The sequence below is a fragment of the Centropristis striata genome, chromosome 23, assembly GCF_030273125.1.
Source record: "Centropristis striata isolate RG_2023a ecotype Rhode Island chromosome 23, C.striata_1.0, whole genome shotgun sequence".
Taxonomy (NCBI): Eukaryota; Metazoa; Chordata; class Actinopteri; order Perciformes; family Serranidae; genus Centropristis; species Centropristis striata.
In genome coordinates this window covers 4,411,250-4,428,507 of record NC_081539.1, presented here as the reverse complement: position 1 = coordinate 4,428,507, position 17,258 = coordinate 4,411,250, and the positions used below count along the sequence as shown (strand labels likewise).

Here is a 17,258-nt window from a genome sequence, read left to right as displayed (position 1 = left end):
ATGCATATGTTGCAAAATATAGGTCAATATATAAGTTGGTATGAAATGGTTAGTTAATATATGAATGCAAACCACTGGAGACAGCTTTGCTAATGCAGATAAATGGTGTTGGTCAGAAAATTAAAAAAAAAACCTTATACATTTAGCTTATATCAGAATTAAAATCAAAGCATTTTTTCTGTATAATCATACAGCAAACAAACATAATGCTTTAAAATCAAGACATCAATCTGACACAGTGGAGTCTTTTTGTGAAATTATTGGTTTGGACATTTTGGTAACCATTGGAGTCTATTAATAACCCTGACCACTGCCTCTGCTCTCCTTGAGGGAAAAGAACAAATGTTTTCAAGGGATATGTATTCAAAAGCTGTACTTGGGGCTTTACATATATTATTACTTAACCCTCTGGAGTCCATCTATTTATTGAAAATACACATGTTTAATTTACAGTAACTTTATTTACATATGATATGTAGACAAGCTGAGAAAGCCAGTTAAAGTGCAATCATAGGAGCTTTCACAGTGTGACATTTATGTTTCTTGACCATTTTTAAAATGTGAATTTTCTTTCTACAATCAAAACTATTACTGTTTTTCCTGCTGTTTTTGTATGAATAAATGGTAAAAAAAAAAAAAAAAAGAAAGGAAAAAAATGGTACATTTCCATAGAAACCTGTGTCTTTTGTTTTTATTTTGGGTTCCTGGCAGCTTTATACTTTGTTAATTAAAATAAAATGAAAAATCTGACTGATAGCCAAGTTTGTGTGGAGAAAAAGGAGCCATGCATGTGATGTAAGGACAGACTGAAAGATGCTAAACAGAGACACAAATTAATGCAGAGGAAGTTGACAAATTTCAACCAAAATCTCCTGGACTTCAGAGGTTTAATCCTTAATAGGGCACTCATTGAAATACTTGAAAATTCCAAATTTCAACCCTAGAGAATATTGAAGGATATTTCATACTGTCAGAATGTGTAAAAAAACAAAACATACGGACCCGGGGGAGAGGGGTAATTTTTTGAGAAAAAAGTTACGAGATTAAAGTGGCAAATCTACGGGAAAAAAAATGTGCAGATTTATGAGATTTAAAGTGGTGAATTTGCGAGGAAAAAAGTTGCTTTTTTTCACTTTAAATCTCTTAAATCTGCAACTTTTTTTCTTGTAGATTTGCCACTTTAATCTAGTAAATTTGCAACTTTTTAAAATTTTTCTTCATACTTAATATTCTCTAATGCTCTCATAGTCAAGTTCTCCTGGTACAAGTCACTGAAGAATAACTCTGTTTGTACGACTGTTTCTTGCAGATTTTTTCTTCTAAATGTTTCATTTTTACATTGGAGGTCCAGGTGAATAAAGTGAATATTATTATATTATTATCATACTGATTGGTCAGATGTCATGGTGCCTGATCTTTGCTGATTAGCTGGAAGAAATCCATGTGGTTCTACAACCAAACAGAGAGACATGGGGACCTCATTCTGATATCCACTGAAGGTACCAAATATAGTTCTTCGCCCGATAAAGGGTTAACTATTACTTGTACTTCTATCAGAGTGTGTGTCCTACAGAGTCCTACACTCTGCTTTAATAGTGTTGGTGTTGCCTTTGATGAACTGCTGCAGTTAGACTTGCCTCTTCCATTTCAAATGACTCCCTGGCCTGCCCCGGGCTCCTCTTCCTCAGTAAAAAGGCATTAGCAGTCAGGGGGTGTCCTTCCTTCTGGGGCCAGGGTCTAGCTGCTCCCTCCTGGGCTACCAAAGAAGAAGACAGAAGGTCTGGGCCAGTGCCTTGCTCCTCTGCCAGAGGGCTCAGACACACAGTCTCCAGAAGTCCTGGTTTGGCTTTTTTTACGTGGACTTTTGTGTCTCCGAGGCTGAGTGGAGTCTGCAGCGAGGGAGCAGGTGTAGCTAGGTCCTGGGTTTTAGCATTGTGGATTTGGCTGAGGGACTTCTTCGATGCTCTCCTGAACAGATTGCCAATGCGCCTCCTTCTCTCCTGGGCCTCGGGCGGCAGGGCTTTCCCTAGTGGGGAACCCACCAAGGAGGAGAACGCTGTGGTCACCTGCTGGAGAACCTCGAGCTGTCTGAAACGATCTGAAGGAGGCAGGTGGAAAAAAACAAGTCTTGATAGCCTGTTGGTAGTCTTTGAGCATGCACATCACTGTCACCAGTGTCTATAAAAAGTCTAACTGCAGTAAGTGTAGCATTATGCATTATATGACTTACTGCTGACATCAGGGTTCTCCAGGTCCAGTCGGCTCTTCTGGGCCTCCAGAAACACTTGGAGATTTATTCCTCTTGCCTGAGACTGGTGATTGATGAATCGAGCTGGGATGCGTCCAGAGAGGTCTGGTTCATCGCAGCCAAAGCCCAGATCCAGGAGAACCTCCTCCGGGTCGTCCTTCCACAGGTTCAGTATGTCCATCACACTGTCAACATGAGGCCAATGGAGCCTTCATCATCACTGAGAACCTACTGTACATTTATAAACAGAAGTGTGTGCGTGTGTGTGTGTGTGTGTGTGTGAGAGAGAGTGAGAGAGAGAGAGAGAGAGAGACAGAGACAGAGAGACAGCAAGAGAGAGAGAGAGAGCGAGAGAGAGAGAAGAGAGAGAGTGAGAGAGAGAGACTGAGAGAGAGCAAGAGAGAGAGAGCGAGAGAGCCTAAATTTGGTGAAGAGAGAGAGAAGACAGAGAGAGACAGAGAGAGAGAGGGAGAGAGAGCAAGAGAGATTGAGAGAGAAAGACAGAGAGAGCGAGAGAGACAGAGCGAGAGAGAGAAAGACAGAAAGAGCGTGCGCGAGAGAGAGAGAGCGAGAGAGATTGAGAGAGAAAGACAGAGAGAGTGAGAGAGAGCGAGAGAGAGACAGACAGAGAGAGAGCAAGAGAGAGAGAGTGAGACAGAGAGAGAGCGAGAAAGAGTGAGAGAGAGAAAGAGTGAGAGAGAGACAGAGAGAGAGCGAGAGAGAGCGTGCGAGAGAGCGCGCGAGAGAGAGTGAGAGAGTGCGCGAGAGAGCGCGCGAGAGAGTGCGCGAGAGAGAGTGAGAGAGAGCAAGAGAGAGAGCAAGAGAGAGCGAGAGAGAGAAAGACAGAGAGAGCATGCGCGAGAGAGAGAGCGAGAGAGATTGAGAGAGAAAGACAGAGAGAGCGAGAGAGAGCGAGAGAGAGCGAGAGAGAGACAGAGAGAGAACAAGAGAGAGAGAGTGAGACAGAGAGAGAGTGGGAAAGAGTGAGAGAGAGAAAGAGTGAGAGAGAGACAGAGAGAGAGCGAGAGAGAGCGTGCGAGAGAGAGCGTGCGAGAGAGCGAGAGAGAGAGCGCGTGAGAGAGAGTGAGAGAGAGCAAGAGAGAGCGAGAGCGCGCGAGAGAGACACAGACAGAGAGAGAGAGAGAGCGAGAGCAGGACAGAGAGCGAGCGAGAGAGAGAGAGAGTCAGTATCTAACCTGAGTGGTCCAGAGTGACTTGAGGTTGCTGAGTTGTGGCTGTTCCACCTGGTCAGAGCTGGACTCGACCTGCTCCACCTTAAGCAGCACAAAACACAACACAGGCCTCAAGTTTACAGTCACACACAATTCAAACCTGAGTCTCCCTTAAAAAAAACCCAAATCAGTAAAAAAAATAAAGATAAATAGTATATCATAGGTATAGGTATATATCCTAAAATCCCACGTGCACAGCCAGACAGATCTGTGTATATTATGCAAAGACTGATATATGTGGCCCTGTGGTAGTGTCCATGAAAAATTGTGGCCCCCTCCAACATTTGAGTTGCCCATCCCTGACATAGAACGACCTTGAATAGCGGTTTTAAGAATCACTGAGCATTTGTTAAAATGAAATACTGGTTGCACATTTTTTAAAGAGTTGTGTCTCTTGTAGGAACACATGGCCTTGGGATAAAAGACCAGACAGGGTAGGGAGGTCACAGCACAGAGAGATTGATGAACACTCTTGTTTTGGTGTTGGTACAGGATTTGTTAACAATATGAAAATATAAAGAAGTTGTCTGTCTGTCTGTCTGTCTAACCGTTAATCAGACTGACCTCAGATTTCCTATGTGTCTTGCTCATGGCACGAAGGTGTGCATCCTCGATTTTGAAGATTTTTGAATTCATTTTTAAAAATATCATTATTTACGTAGGAAGTGTTGCAGCATTGCACTGTTTCCGATCGGACGCCTTTTAGGGGAGCTCCGCCCCATTGTGTGATAGGCCTACACCTGGTCAGTAACACAATTCACTCTGGATTTCCACCCTGACTCATCTCATCTGTAAGTCTATTTAGCCTACCTATCTTTAGGAGTTTTAAAGTGGCTACAAGGTTCGATTTTCCAATAATATTCAAATAGTTTACAGCGAATATCAATGTTCAATGTGTATGTGCTGGATGGTGTGGTACCTTATGAAAAGTAAGTGTTTTATGGAGTTGCAGACGTTGTAGTGGTCTGCATGTAATGTGCAAATTCTGTTGTAGCGTGATTAGCATGCTAAGCGGAGATTTAGCTTTATTCACTTCTTATGTTGCATCACTATGTAATTCATGGATGACGTCCATGTTGCTTAGCGTAATGCCCATAATCATTTGATAAGAGATACTTACATGCAATATAGTATATCAGCTAATTGGGTTCATGTTAATGTACTTTTAGTGCAGCATAGTGCGTAATGTGCTATCTCACGATTAGCATGCTAAGCGGAGATTTAAGCCCTTTCTTCCACATCAGTGGAATGGGGTTCAAATCCTTGCAGTGTCTTGCTAAAAGCCACAATATATGAAACGCAATAGTTATCAATCAATCTACACATTCCACAACACACCTAATAACCCTAACTCACATTATTCACATCCATCTGTTTGTGCTGCAGGTAAACTTCCCTCCTATATCTGTGTCTGTATGTCTAACCATTTTGAATGATTAAGTTTCTTTTTCTTAAAATAACTATTTCTGTGTCTCTTTCTGTATTACCCAATATACACTTTGTATATTAACACTACAAAATTACCAAAAAAGACACAAAATTATTTTAAAAAGACACAAAATTATGAAAACAGTTTTCCTCACATATTGTACATATTGAAGTATTGTGATTTTTCCAGCTTCTCCTGTCCTCTCCTCTCTACTCTGTGTAAACGTATTCCCTCCTATATCTGTGTCTGTATATATGTCTAACCATGTTGAATGATTGAGTTTCTTTTTCTTAAAATAACTATTTCTGTGTCTCTTTATATCTCAATGTACATCCATGTATTACCCAATATACACTTTGTTTATTAACACTACACATTAAGAGTATTACACCTCATTGTACATCCCACTTTCACACACAACCTCATTTGGCCAGAATTGAAAAATCTCCTTAATCTCCCACTATATGAATACATACTTCCAACAGGCACTGCACTAGTAGTTTAAACTTAATCTTACTTAGTCACTGTGATAACTTCTAACCATTTGACCCTGGGGTGGTGTTTAAGATCCTTTCGTGTTACAGTTGATGTTACAAAGCATGCTCACCATGCCTTGCATTCTCAATCACAAAGTCAAACTCAGTCAGACTGAGGCTGAATTCTAGCTTATTGTTTGATAAACAACTGCCTGACTAATGCAACCTTATTTGGAGACGTTTTACACATGCTGTGGTGCTGCAGCCTGTCTTCACTCTATTATTTCTCTCCACTTGAATGACCTTAGACATGTTGAATATGTCAAATTACAGCACTGTAAGATTTGAATTAACCCTCTGGGCTCTGAGCCTATTTGCCCTTTATATACCACATAATATTTACTATACCCATGTTTGGTATATATCAACTTCAACATGATCTGACAATTATTTTTTCACTTTAATCCACTTTATTAACACATTGAGCCCAAAAATACACAATCAAAATCATGAAATCTGAAATAATATTATACTATTTATGACAATAAAAAAACACAAGGATGCTCAATGAACTGTTTCGGACCTGAAAAATTTAAAACATGGGTTACAAATATGAACATATAAAGGTAAAATTAAAATATAATAAAAATATACACAAAACGTTTTTTTACAAAATGCCACGCCTGCCTCATCCCATCTTACTTTTACACTTGAAAGTCTGTAATTTGGATTTTTTTTTTTTACGGTGCTTGAAAAAAGTCACGTTATCATAGACCCCAGACGATTAAGATTCAATTTACATAATAACAATAATAACAGTAAAAATGCAGCCTTACAGTGATTAACAGCTATTGTGTACTCACATTCTGCTGCAGGTGTTTGTTGATCAGAGCGCAGGGCAAACTGTCCTTCATCATTTCATTTAAGCTCTTAGCTGATTCATATTTTACAGCTGTCAAGCATTGTAATAACTTTCCTCTGATCCTTTTGCTTTCTATGCAAACCGTGCCGTGTGCTGTGCATAGAGGGGGGTGAGGCTTATTTGCCTTTTAAATATGACTTGTAGTTATGTGTCTGACTTTCTGTTCAGGTCCAGAAGCTGCTGGCAGCCTGAATCAACAACTGTCACTAAAAGATAAACTGCAGTGTTTAAACCAACCATAAAACATTTCAACCATTATAAAAAGATGTAATGCAAATGCAAATTTTTTCTAATCATTCTGCCTTTTTTGCATTCGGTTATCAGGTCTTCTCAACATATTGGTGCTTTTGTAACCAGACTATTCTGCCCTACAAAGTCTAACTGCAGTTACTACATTTATGGTCAAAATTTAGTTATAACAAAAAAAAAGAACTCCTTGATGTCTGTTTTATCCTGGGACAAAGTTTTAGATTTCAATTTTGCTTTATTTCAGAGAAATAATTATAAAAAAAACACAAAATCCAACTCAAAACAAAGCAGTAATTGCACTTACCACAGTCTGCTTTGGATATATTATACTAATTTAAACATAAAAATAATAGGAATTATGAGTTTATTTGAAAGGGGAATTATTGTATAGATAGTGATTAAGTAAAAAAGTTAGATAAAATCATATTAAGACTAAAATATAACATTACTTTATAATATTAAGTCTAAAATACAGAAATCTTTGAATAGAGTCATTAAACACTTTTAAACAAAATCAATTTGAAAATGTTTTTTCACTGAAAACAAAATATAAAAGCTGAAAAAAGACAACAACATTGTAGTTATGGCACTCTGTGCATTACTATTGGAACTTTTTACAGCAATGCAAAACAGTAACAGTGCAGTAACTACATTTTTGGGGTCAAAGGTCAAATAAATCATCATGATTTTTGAGCATAAGAATTACATCATCAATACATGTAGAAATAAGTGACATATCTATAACCCATTTGGCTGGCCAGTTAAAAACCATTAAAAACTTTAAAGCAGTTTCATCATGTGTAGTTACTGCAGTTAGACTCTGTAGGGCAGTATTGGTCATGCATTTATACAGCTCACTACCTGCTTCAACTAAATGTTATGTAATATGTGTTTAATGTGTTTCATTTTATCAACATTTTTAACCCTCGCCCAGAGAAATACAGTTTGTTTTGTCACTGTCATTTTAATCTGTAACTAGCAACTAATCCTGGCCAGGTCTCCCTCAAAAATAAAATTGCAATCTCAAGGGACTTCCTGGTAAAATAAAGGTTTAATAAGAGGTATCGCATCATTTAAAAACATGCATTGTAGAAATTTGACAGGCCAAAAATGGGGCAACACCGTACCATAGGGCAGTGATTCCCAACAGGGGGGGCCCGACCCCCCAAGGGGCGCGCCAAAGATCCACGGGGGGTGGTGAAGCCCTCTTGATTTTAAGGGATGTATAAATCTAATGTGTTAAATATGGATGAGTCAGCATTAAATTCATTAGTGGGACAAAAACAACTAAATAAGGGCTACATTAAACGTTTATACATTTATTTAAATAGAAAAATCACTATAGAAAAGTTTAAAAATAAAGGCTATATTGAGAGAATAAGGACATGTGTAACATCCCTCCTGCAGTATACACAGGTACCCTCACCTAGCGGTAACCTCACCTAGAGGTAACCTCACCTAGCAGTACCCTCACCTAGTGGTAACCTCACCTAGTGGTAACCTCACCTAGAGGTAACCTCACCTAGAGGTAACCTCACCTAGCAGTAACCTCACCTAGCAGTACCCTCACCTAGTGGTAACCTCACCTAGTGGTAACCTCACCTAGAGGTAACCTCACCTAGTGGTAACCTCACCTAGTGGTAACCTCACCTAGCGGTAACCTCACCTAGCAGTAACCTCACCTAGTGGTAACCTCACCTAACGGTAACCTCACCTAGCAGTAGCCTCACCTAGCAGTAACCTCACCTAGCGGTAACCTCACCTAACGGTAACCTCACCTAGAGGTAACCTCACCTAGTGGTAACCTCACCTAGTGGTAACCTCACCTAACGGTAACCTCACCTAGCAGTAGCCTCACCTAGTAGTAACCTCACCTAGTGGTAACCTCACCTAACGGTAACCTCACCTAGAGATAACCTCACCTAGCGGTAACCTCACCTAACGGTAACCTCACTTAGCGGTAACCTCACCTAGAGGTAACCTCACCTAGAGGTAACCTCACCTAGTGGTAACCTCACCTAGCGGTAACCTCACCTAACGGTAACCTCACTTAGCGGTAACCTAACCTAGAGGTAACCTCACCTAGAGGTAACCTCACCTAGTGGTAACCTCACCTAGCAGTAACCTCACCTAGCAGTACCCTCACCTAGTGGTAACCTCACCTAGTGGTAACCTCACCTAGAGGTAACCTCACCTAGAGGTAACCTCACCTAGAGGTAACCTCACCTAGAGGTAACCTCACCTAGCAGTAACCTCACCTAGCGGTAACCTCACCTAGCAGTACCCTCACCTAGTGGTAACCTCACCTAGAGGTAACCTCACCTAGTGGTAACCTCACCTAGCGGTAACCTCACCTAGCAGTAACCTCACCTAGTGGTAACCTCACCTAACGGTAACCTCACCTAGCAGTAGCCTCACCTAGCAGTAACCTCACCTAGTGGTAACCTCACCTAACGGTAACCTCACCTAGAGGTAACCTCACCTAGTGGTAACCTCACCTAGTGGTAACCTCACCTAACGGTAACCTCACCTAGCAGTAGCCTCACCTAGCAGTAACCTCACCTAGTGGTAACCTCACCTAACGGTAACCTCACCTAGAGGTAACCTCACCTAGCGGTAACCTCACCTAACGGTAACCTCACTTAGCGGTAACCTCACCTAGAGGTAACCTCACCTAGAGGTAACCTCACCTAGTGGTAACCTCACCTAGCGGTAACCTCACCTAACGGTAACCTCACTTAGCAGTAACCTCACCTAGAGGTAACCTCACCTAGTGGTAATCTCACCTAGCGGTAACCTCACCTAACAGTAACCTCACTTAGCGGTAACCTCACCTAGAGGTAACCTCACCTAGTGGTAACCTCACCTAGAGGTAACCTCACCTAGTGGTAATCTCACCTAGCGGTAACCTCACCTAACAGTAACCTCACTTAGCGGTAACCTCACCTAGAGGTAACCTCACCTAGTGGTAACCTCACCTAGAGGTAACCTCACTTAGTGGTAACCTCACCTAGAGGTAACCTCACCTAGTGGTAACCTCACCTAGTGGTAACCTCACCTAGAGGTAACCTCACCTAGTGGTCACCTCACCTAGCGGTAACCTCACCTAGAGGTAACCTCACTTAGCAGTAACCTCACCTAGAGGTAACCTCACCTAGTGGTAACCTCACCTAGTGGTAACCTCACCTACAGGTTACCTCACCTAGCGGTAACCTCACCTGGTGGTAACCTCACCTAGTGGTAACCTCACCTAAGAACAGAAACACAGAGCTAATTAAAAAATGGCGACGCGTCAGGGAGGCGAAAATGCTGAATATCTCAAAAAGAAAAAGAGAGGGTACCATGAAAGTTACACTGAGTTCGGCTACATAGAAGCAATGGACAATGGGGGGGTTGCCAAACTTTACAATGGTAAAAATGTGGGTCCTTCAAGAAAAAGGTTGAGAACAACTACCATAGAGGGTTAAAACCTTTCATGCACTGACATGACAGCATATTCAAAAATTGTAGAATATTATATTGTTTATGAAGGTATGCTGAATATGTCATATACATCTGCACTTGACATCTTCACAGTGTTGCAGGTGTAACATAAGACAATAGCAGAAAGAGAAAAGGTCTGATCAACAACAACAACAGATATTTTGACAGAAATATGCGGAGTATTGAGTTCAGTCTTGCTCCACCAACAACAAAGCTTCAAACTATAGATCAAGGGATGTCAAGAAGACATTTCAAATATACGCAAGTTTAAACTGCAACACAAACCTTGATTAACTCCAACCTTAAAATAAGATGTTTTCACATTTTTTTCAAGATAAACAAAATCCAGACCAGTTAGACTTTGTTTTTAACTGACAAAAGGTTTTAGACTACTAGAGTCAGCTTTTCATTTCAATCACTTGTATCAAAATATGCACACAAAACTGCATTTCCAGACATAAATATCAAACTGTTGTTTCAGAATAAAGTCCAGTCAGTACCTTACGGTGTGATGGGATACAGCTGAAGGCTGACTTGTTCTGTAAATCTGTCAGGAGATGAGACAAACAAGAAGAGAGTTTTCCTTACCGCAGAAACTCCTGGACTGTCCTCACTCCCTGGCTACCATATTCAGACGCTGCAGGAGACGAAAGTCATGTTAGCAAACGACAGAAGCAGAGAAGGAAACATCAGAGAAGGAGGAAGCCAGAAGTTCCTCTGGTTGAAAGTCACTAAGTCCTGTCCAGCTCTGGTGTCAAGGCTCCCTGAGCTATATTAGAATTGTTTTTTCTTTCTCCCTGCCTCTTCCTCTCCCTTCCTCTCCTCTTTTTTCCTTCAGTGGATGTTTGGGTTTTGGCAGTGTCCTCTGCCTCTCTCTCCCTGTCTGGAACTCCATTTGCCACTGGCATGGTGTCAAGAGCAAAGTGGTCTTTCTCCTTCTGTACTTCCATACCTTGTTTTTTTTCTGAGGGGATGTATAACTCTTAAAAAAGGGTTTTAATAAGATAAGAAGTTAGACTCTAGTTTCACAACACTTCATTAATTGTACCGGTGTTAGCGTCCTTATGCCGACTCCAGTAAACCCAGGGCTAACCATACACGGTTAAACAATATACGGTTTTAAGATAAGAAGTAAGACTAGTTTTCATAATTTATATTAGTAGTTAATGTGAAATTTTGAATGTTAGCCAATAACCAGCCGATGTGAGATTCAGTAACGCTAGCTATTAGCACTGTAAAGCCCTGTATTATGCTAAGCTCCTAGCAACATTGCTAGCTAGCTTAGCGTGCTAATTTTCCATATGGTCTCATTAACATTAGTTCGTTGGACTAGTTCTGCACTAGTAGCAGTAAGAATACTAGTTGACAGGAACCATAACTGTTAAATCTGGTTTGGGTTTTCTCATCTAACATAGCTAGATACTCGTTAGTTAGCTCATGTTTGCTAGCTAGCAGCTTAACTTGGAGCACACATTTGTGTGCCTTTTTGATTTGAGATATTAAGTTGGAAGTGGGGTCTCCGACACTGTTTAATCCACAGCCAGCAACGCTCCTCTTGTTTTGTTTTTTTTTAGTTTTGGGGAAAAAAAACACTCCTCTTGCTAAACTCTGAGGGTATCTGGTGTCAGATTTGTAAATCCTGTATGCACACAGTTTAAACCTTGCTGCTCAGAGCTCAATGCTTGTTGGACCTTCTTCTCTTAGTAACGGTTGCTAAAGTATGATTGGACGAGGAGCGTCCAATTGCTCAACAGTGACTCTTGGTTTCACCAGGCGGCAACCTCCGGGTCTGAGCAGGGAGGCAAACCAGGAAGTGCCTTAAGGTGCATTCTACCAAAAATTCCAGCAGGGGGCGCTAAGTGTGGCTGCAAAAACATTTCTGTCCATTCATTTAAATGCAAAATGAGAAAACTTCTCACTTGATTTATTACCTCAGAATTTTTTCAGGACAACACTATGGTCTCAATCACTAGTAAAAAATCTTCTTCAAAACAATTTGATGTCAATAGTGTAAATAATGGCCCCATTTAGAAGAAAATAGAAGATAAAGAATCGTATGATTTGGGGCGTGGCTACCTTTGATTGACAGGTCATTAACAAGGCGAGCCGTCATCAGGAGGGAAGCAGAACAATGCGTATCCACGGCAACGTGTCAATAAAGTTATATATAACGTTATATAGATGTAGATATAGGACGTTCAGAGGTTTGGTCTCATAACTTTGACCCTTTCACTGTATTTTCACTTAATGACAGTTTATTTGAACGTTTTGTTCATTAAATGTCTTGTTCAGCGTTTGGTTGGACTAACAGACACTCCAAGGAGTCGCTGCTCAGTTTTCTGAGGTCAGTAACGTACATTTTGTTTTTGTTTTGTTGCCAAAACTAACATCCCAGTTAATGCTCCAGTTAATGCTAACATGAATTAGCAGCAGCTTCTCTCAGTCAGGTTGAGGTGTAGAGAGGCGTATAGAAATATTACTGGGATGGGTTTACATTACAGTTAATGGAGAGCTCAGTGCATCTCACACATATACAACAGGGTGTGTTGTGTGTTGTTAACACATGCTGAGGCCTGTGACGTTGCACTGCAGTGTCTTTTTCTGTTCCACACTGGAGCAAGAGCTGAATCAAGTGCAACACCTAGTGGTAAAATACGATAAATTGCTCCAGTCTGATTTTGGCCTAATACCAGCTATTTTAATTAATTTTTAAAACATATTAGACATCAATTACCCATACATGCTGCTAAACTATTTATGCATTCAATGATCCTTTCACATTTATCCTAATGTGCTACAAGCTGGTCCCAGACAGGTGTGACTACGCTGAAACCTCTATAAACACTTTACAAACAGGCTGTGAAAGTTTTTTGATAAAAAAACAGGAAACTACCACCACTGTACCAGATATAAAACAACATAACCTGTTGACATTTGACAGTTTTTCCACCAGATTTAACCCTTTGATGCACAACATATAAACACCTTCTAATGCACCACATGGGTAAAAAATGACCCACATTCATTTCCCATGTTATTTAATGCTGCTGTGTGTTTGAATATCTTTTTTTCCCCATTACAACAGATCATTATATCCATTTTTCCTTTCATACTTTATGAAGAAAAAACGTTTTTGTATTATTACATCAAGTTTACACACATGGGTCAATAATGACCTTGTGTATTAGAAGCGTAGTGATACAAAAAGTGATTCACTAAATTAACAATTAGAGTATATGTGTAACTATGTTTGTCTTATTTTGAAGGTTTAACTTTAAAAGAGTTGTTAGAACCACCAGATTACATTGGAAAATCACATATTTTAACATTTGAGACTTATTAGAGTCACCAAATAATAATTTCCATTGGAGGATCAACTGTGCTGAGGCAACACAACACTTAAACTTCTCCCCACCACTCTGCCCCTTCTCTGTATAAATACACCAGGGAATCTGGTAACTCTCTCTCTCTCTCTCTGCTTGTGTTGAAAGACACACTCTGATAAATAAATCTTGGCTTTCTTTCCTAAACTGCAGAGCCCGTTCATGCCTATAAAGTGTCCCTGCTGAGGATGGCACCCCACAAGTCCAGAATAGGATGCTGTTTACCTTCTACACCCAGTGCCAGGTCATCGTCACCGGTGGGGTTTCTCCTCAGAGGCTCTGCAGGGAGCACAGAGCAAATAACATGAAAACCAGGAAAATGAAACGGAAAGCACCATGGGATCTAATCAATCAGTGTATCATTCCTTCTTTCCATTTTCAATTGGCAATCAAAATCAAATAATGAAAAATTGCCTGGTTATTTTGTTATTTGTTGTCTATTATGAAACGAAAAATGAAAAAAAAGCTTGTTTTTTTCATATTTCAATCTTAGGCTCAGGTTAAAAAATACAAAATGGAAAAACAGGCACAAGGAATTAATTTGATTTTAATATTTAATTGGTCGGATTTACGTGACCCGGAAGTTTGACTGCGTCCAGTGAGCCGTCATTCTCTTCTCCGTAGTGCGCCCGTATTGTGATATTTATGGTAACTATATAATGTAGTGCGCCCGTATTGTGGTATTTATGGTAACTATATAATGTAGTTCGCCCGTATTGTGGTATTTATGGTAACTATATAATGTAGTGCGCCCGTATTGTGATATTTATGGTAACTATATAATGTAGTGCGCCCGTATTGTGATATTTATGGTAAATTCATTGAAACTGCTCAGAGCGAGCTGACATGAAGGATAAACACGTTACTGGCATTCTTTCTCACTTTTTTTCAGTATAAAACTCTTACCAGTAGAGAGGAGATGAAGTATTAACTTTACATTAACACACCACGTGAAATAATGAAATTGCGTCGCGCCGAAAATATATTTGTTGTGTCGACGTGCGGTTTTCAGTTTTCAGAATAAAGTGTTACACAACCAGGGCCAAAAAACAGATAAATATGGAAATAAGATTAATTGCATGATATTCACAGAACTGTTCACTGTGGATTTTTAAAAATAAAATAAAACGCCTTTGGCTATAGACTGTACAGTAAAATATTACATTATATTAAAATTCATAATATTTATTGTTTAGTAAATATTCAAGGAGGGGCCACCCACTGTTGCTGTCAAACCATTTAAAACATTGTTAGACTATTTCACTTTTAAATCTGAATTCTAGCACTACAGCCAAGTGACTATCCAACATCACTGGGGTCTGAGTGACTTTCTATTGTAAAACTTAAAAATGTTTATTTTTGGAAGGTTAAAACTAAATTTTGACCTCAAACAGACCAAGAAGTCTTAGCCTGTGTGACAAACAGCAAAGGAAGGTTAACCTGAAGGTAAGGAGGGAGGAGCACGCAGAGGCATGAGAAACAGTTTGCCGTTGCCATGGTTTCCTCAACCATCATTTGCATGCTGTTTGAATGGGCTGGTCTTGATGTGTAGGTAAAATAATGCACACTGCTCAACAACATGTGTAAACACATTACATTGTGGTGTTTTGATTTCACACAGTCAGATTGATTTTCAGTGTCACTATTCAGAAAGATTTTACATTGAAATACATGTGAAAATGTAAATACTCCTAAACCAATTATAACTGGAGCAGCTGATATGAAGAAAATATAACAACATTTTAAAAAAGAGCATTAATAGCAAAATAATTATAATTTCTTTCCAACTCAGAACATGTTTAATTTACCAGGCTGTTATGTAACTGTGTATATGTCAGCAGATACTGTATATACTGCATGTCAGCTACTGTATGTCTGCTTTTTCTCATACTCACTAATGGCTTCTGTGACATAATAGATACAACTTTTACATTTATTCAAGTTCTCAGCAGTCATACCTTAACTAAAATTATTCACCTCATGCCATTCCACTCAATAAAAAGTTAACTAGATTACTGTAGGATTGCTTTGAACCAAACAAACAATGTACTCACCATCATGTGCCACTGAATCACACAAGGAAGAAGACAATATAAAACGAAGACAGAATAAAAGATGACGAACACCTCTCTAAGGCTAACCTAAGACTAAGGTCGAGAGAGAGGGATTTCCATTGGTACCTGCAGCTTTCCGCAGTGGCTCATGCTTTGCATCTTCCCTGCAAACACAGGTCAGATTTTATTAGAAGGAGGGACAGAGTTTGAGAAAGCACACACACACACACACACACACACACACACACTCACACACACACACACACGGGTAGTGTAACTTGTGCAATATCCTAGTGTATGTTTTCCTATCTAAGTGCTTATAGTGTATCTTTCAAATATAGGTTATATATGTTGCAGAAACTGTAAACTACGGTGGCCCTGAGAGCTCACAGTGCTGCAACTTAAGAAAAAACATGCAAATACACAAAACACAAGCAAACTGAGAAAACATCTTCATCGATTTGACAACACAAGAGCAGCATTTAGAAATCACGCTGCAAAGACCAACCACAACACAACAGAAGTGTTTCCAGAGGACACTTAATAATAATAATACATTCAATTTTTATAGCGCTTTTAAAGGTACTCAAAGTCGCCTAATAGTGATGCACACGTCTGGACACGGCTGTGATATTTTCACGTTATTTCAAGATAATTATAATTATTTCAATGTTACAACGATCATAGCATGCTAACGTTAGCAGCCGATCGATAGCATGCAAATGTTAGAGGCTGATCATAGCGTGCTAACGTTAGCTGGCCATCGAAAACATGCTAATGTTAGCCGCTATCGATAGTGTGATAGCCTTTGCGGGCTAGCAAGACCAAGAACAAATTAGTGCCTTTGAGAGAGACCAACTAAAACGTGTATCATTCAGTGTTGCCAACTCCTCAGTAAGGAAAATAGCTATTGGCTGTCCTAAAAGTCGCTAAATGACGTCATCGCCTAATTTGCATAGTTTACCATGTGCTTGTAATAGTAATAGACGGTGTAGGAGAGAGGAATAATGTCGTTGGAAAGACAAAGTGAGTAAAAAACGAAATATGTTTAGAACCTGTCAATCAAAGGTAGCCCCGCCCCAAATCATACAATTCTTTATCTTCTATTTTCTTCTAAATGGGGACATTATTTTAACTATTAACATCAGATTGTCTTGAAGAAGATTTTTTACTAGTGATTGAGACCATAGTGTTGTCCTAAAAAATATTCTGAGGTAATAAATCAAGTGAGAAGTTTTCTCATTTTGCTTTAAAATGAATGGACATAAATGTTTCTGCAGCCAAACTTAGCACCCCCTGCTGGAATTTTCAGTAGAATGCAGCTTAAGGCACTTCCTGGTTTGCCTCCCTGCTCAGACCAGGAGGTTGCCGCCTGGTATTTGCATGTGTGTTCTTAAGTTGCAGCGCTGTGAGCTCTCAGGGCCACCGTAGAAAGCATTAAGGCAGAAAATACATTCATGGTAAGCATAGAAGAGTTGACAAGCATAGAAGCATATTTTAGCATAAACATGACATCATCAATACATGTAGAAATAAGTGTCATATCACTTATCTACCTGTAACCCATTTGTCTGGCCAGTTAAAAAAAACGTTAAAAAACGTTAAAAAGCAGTTTTTACTCTTTGTGTAGTTACTGCAGTTAGACTGTTGTTTTTACGGTAAAAAAACGGCAGCTGTGGTTGCCGTAATTCATTTTTTACCGTAATAAATACGGTAGAACCTTTTTTAAAGATATTTCTGTAAAAAGATATCGGCACTGTTGATTTCACGTTTAATATTACC

At 39.7% G+C, this 17,258-nt stretch overlaps 1 protein-coding gene across 1 annotated transcript; it reads right to left on the bottom strand.

Annotated features, from left to right (window-relative positions):
* Positions 1–1,275: 1,275 nt before the first annotated feature.
* On the bottom strand, positions 1,276–4,879 carry itprid1 (ITPR interacting domain containing 1). The gene is made up of 4 exons (XM_059327309.1): positions 4,837–4,879; positions 3,445–3,522; positions 2,231–2,433; positions 1,276–2,098 (listed from the first exon to the last, which is right to left on the bottom strand). Coding segments are annotated over exons 1-4 (792 nt in total). The 5' UTR covers positions 4,839–4,879; the 3' UTR covers positions 1,276–1,589.
* Between the last annotated feature and the right edge of the window lie 12,379 nt (positions 4,880–17,258).

Excerpts from the sequence above, each read along its gene's own strand:
- itprid1 (XM_059327309.1), bottom strand. Across the intron at positions 2,434-3,444 it reads AGTCACTCTGGACCACTCAG|TGTGATGGACATACTGAACC; the intron begins GTTAGATACTGA and ends TCATGTTGACAG. Across the intron at positions 2,099-2,230 it reads GGAGAACCCTGATGTCAGCA|ATCGTTTCAGACAGCTCGAG; the intron begins GTAAGTCATATA and ends TGCCTCCTTCAG.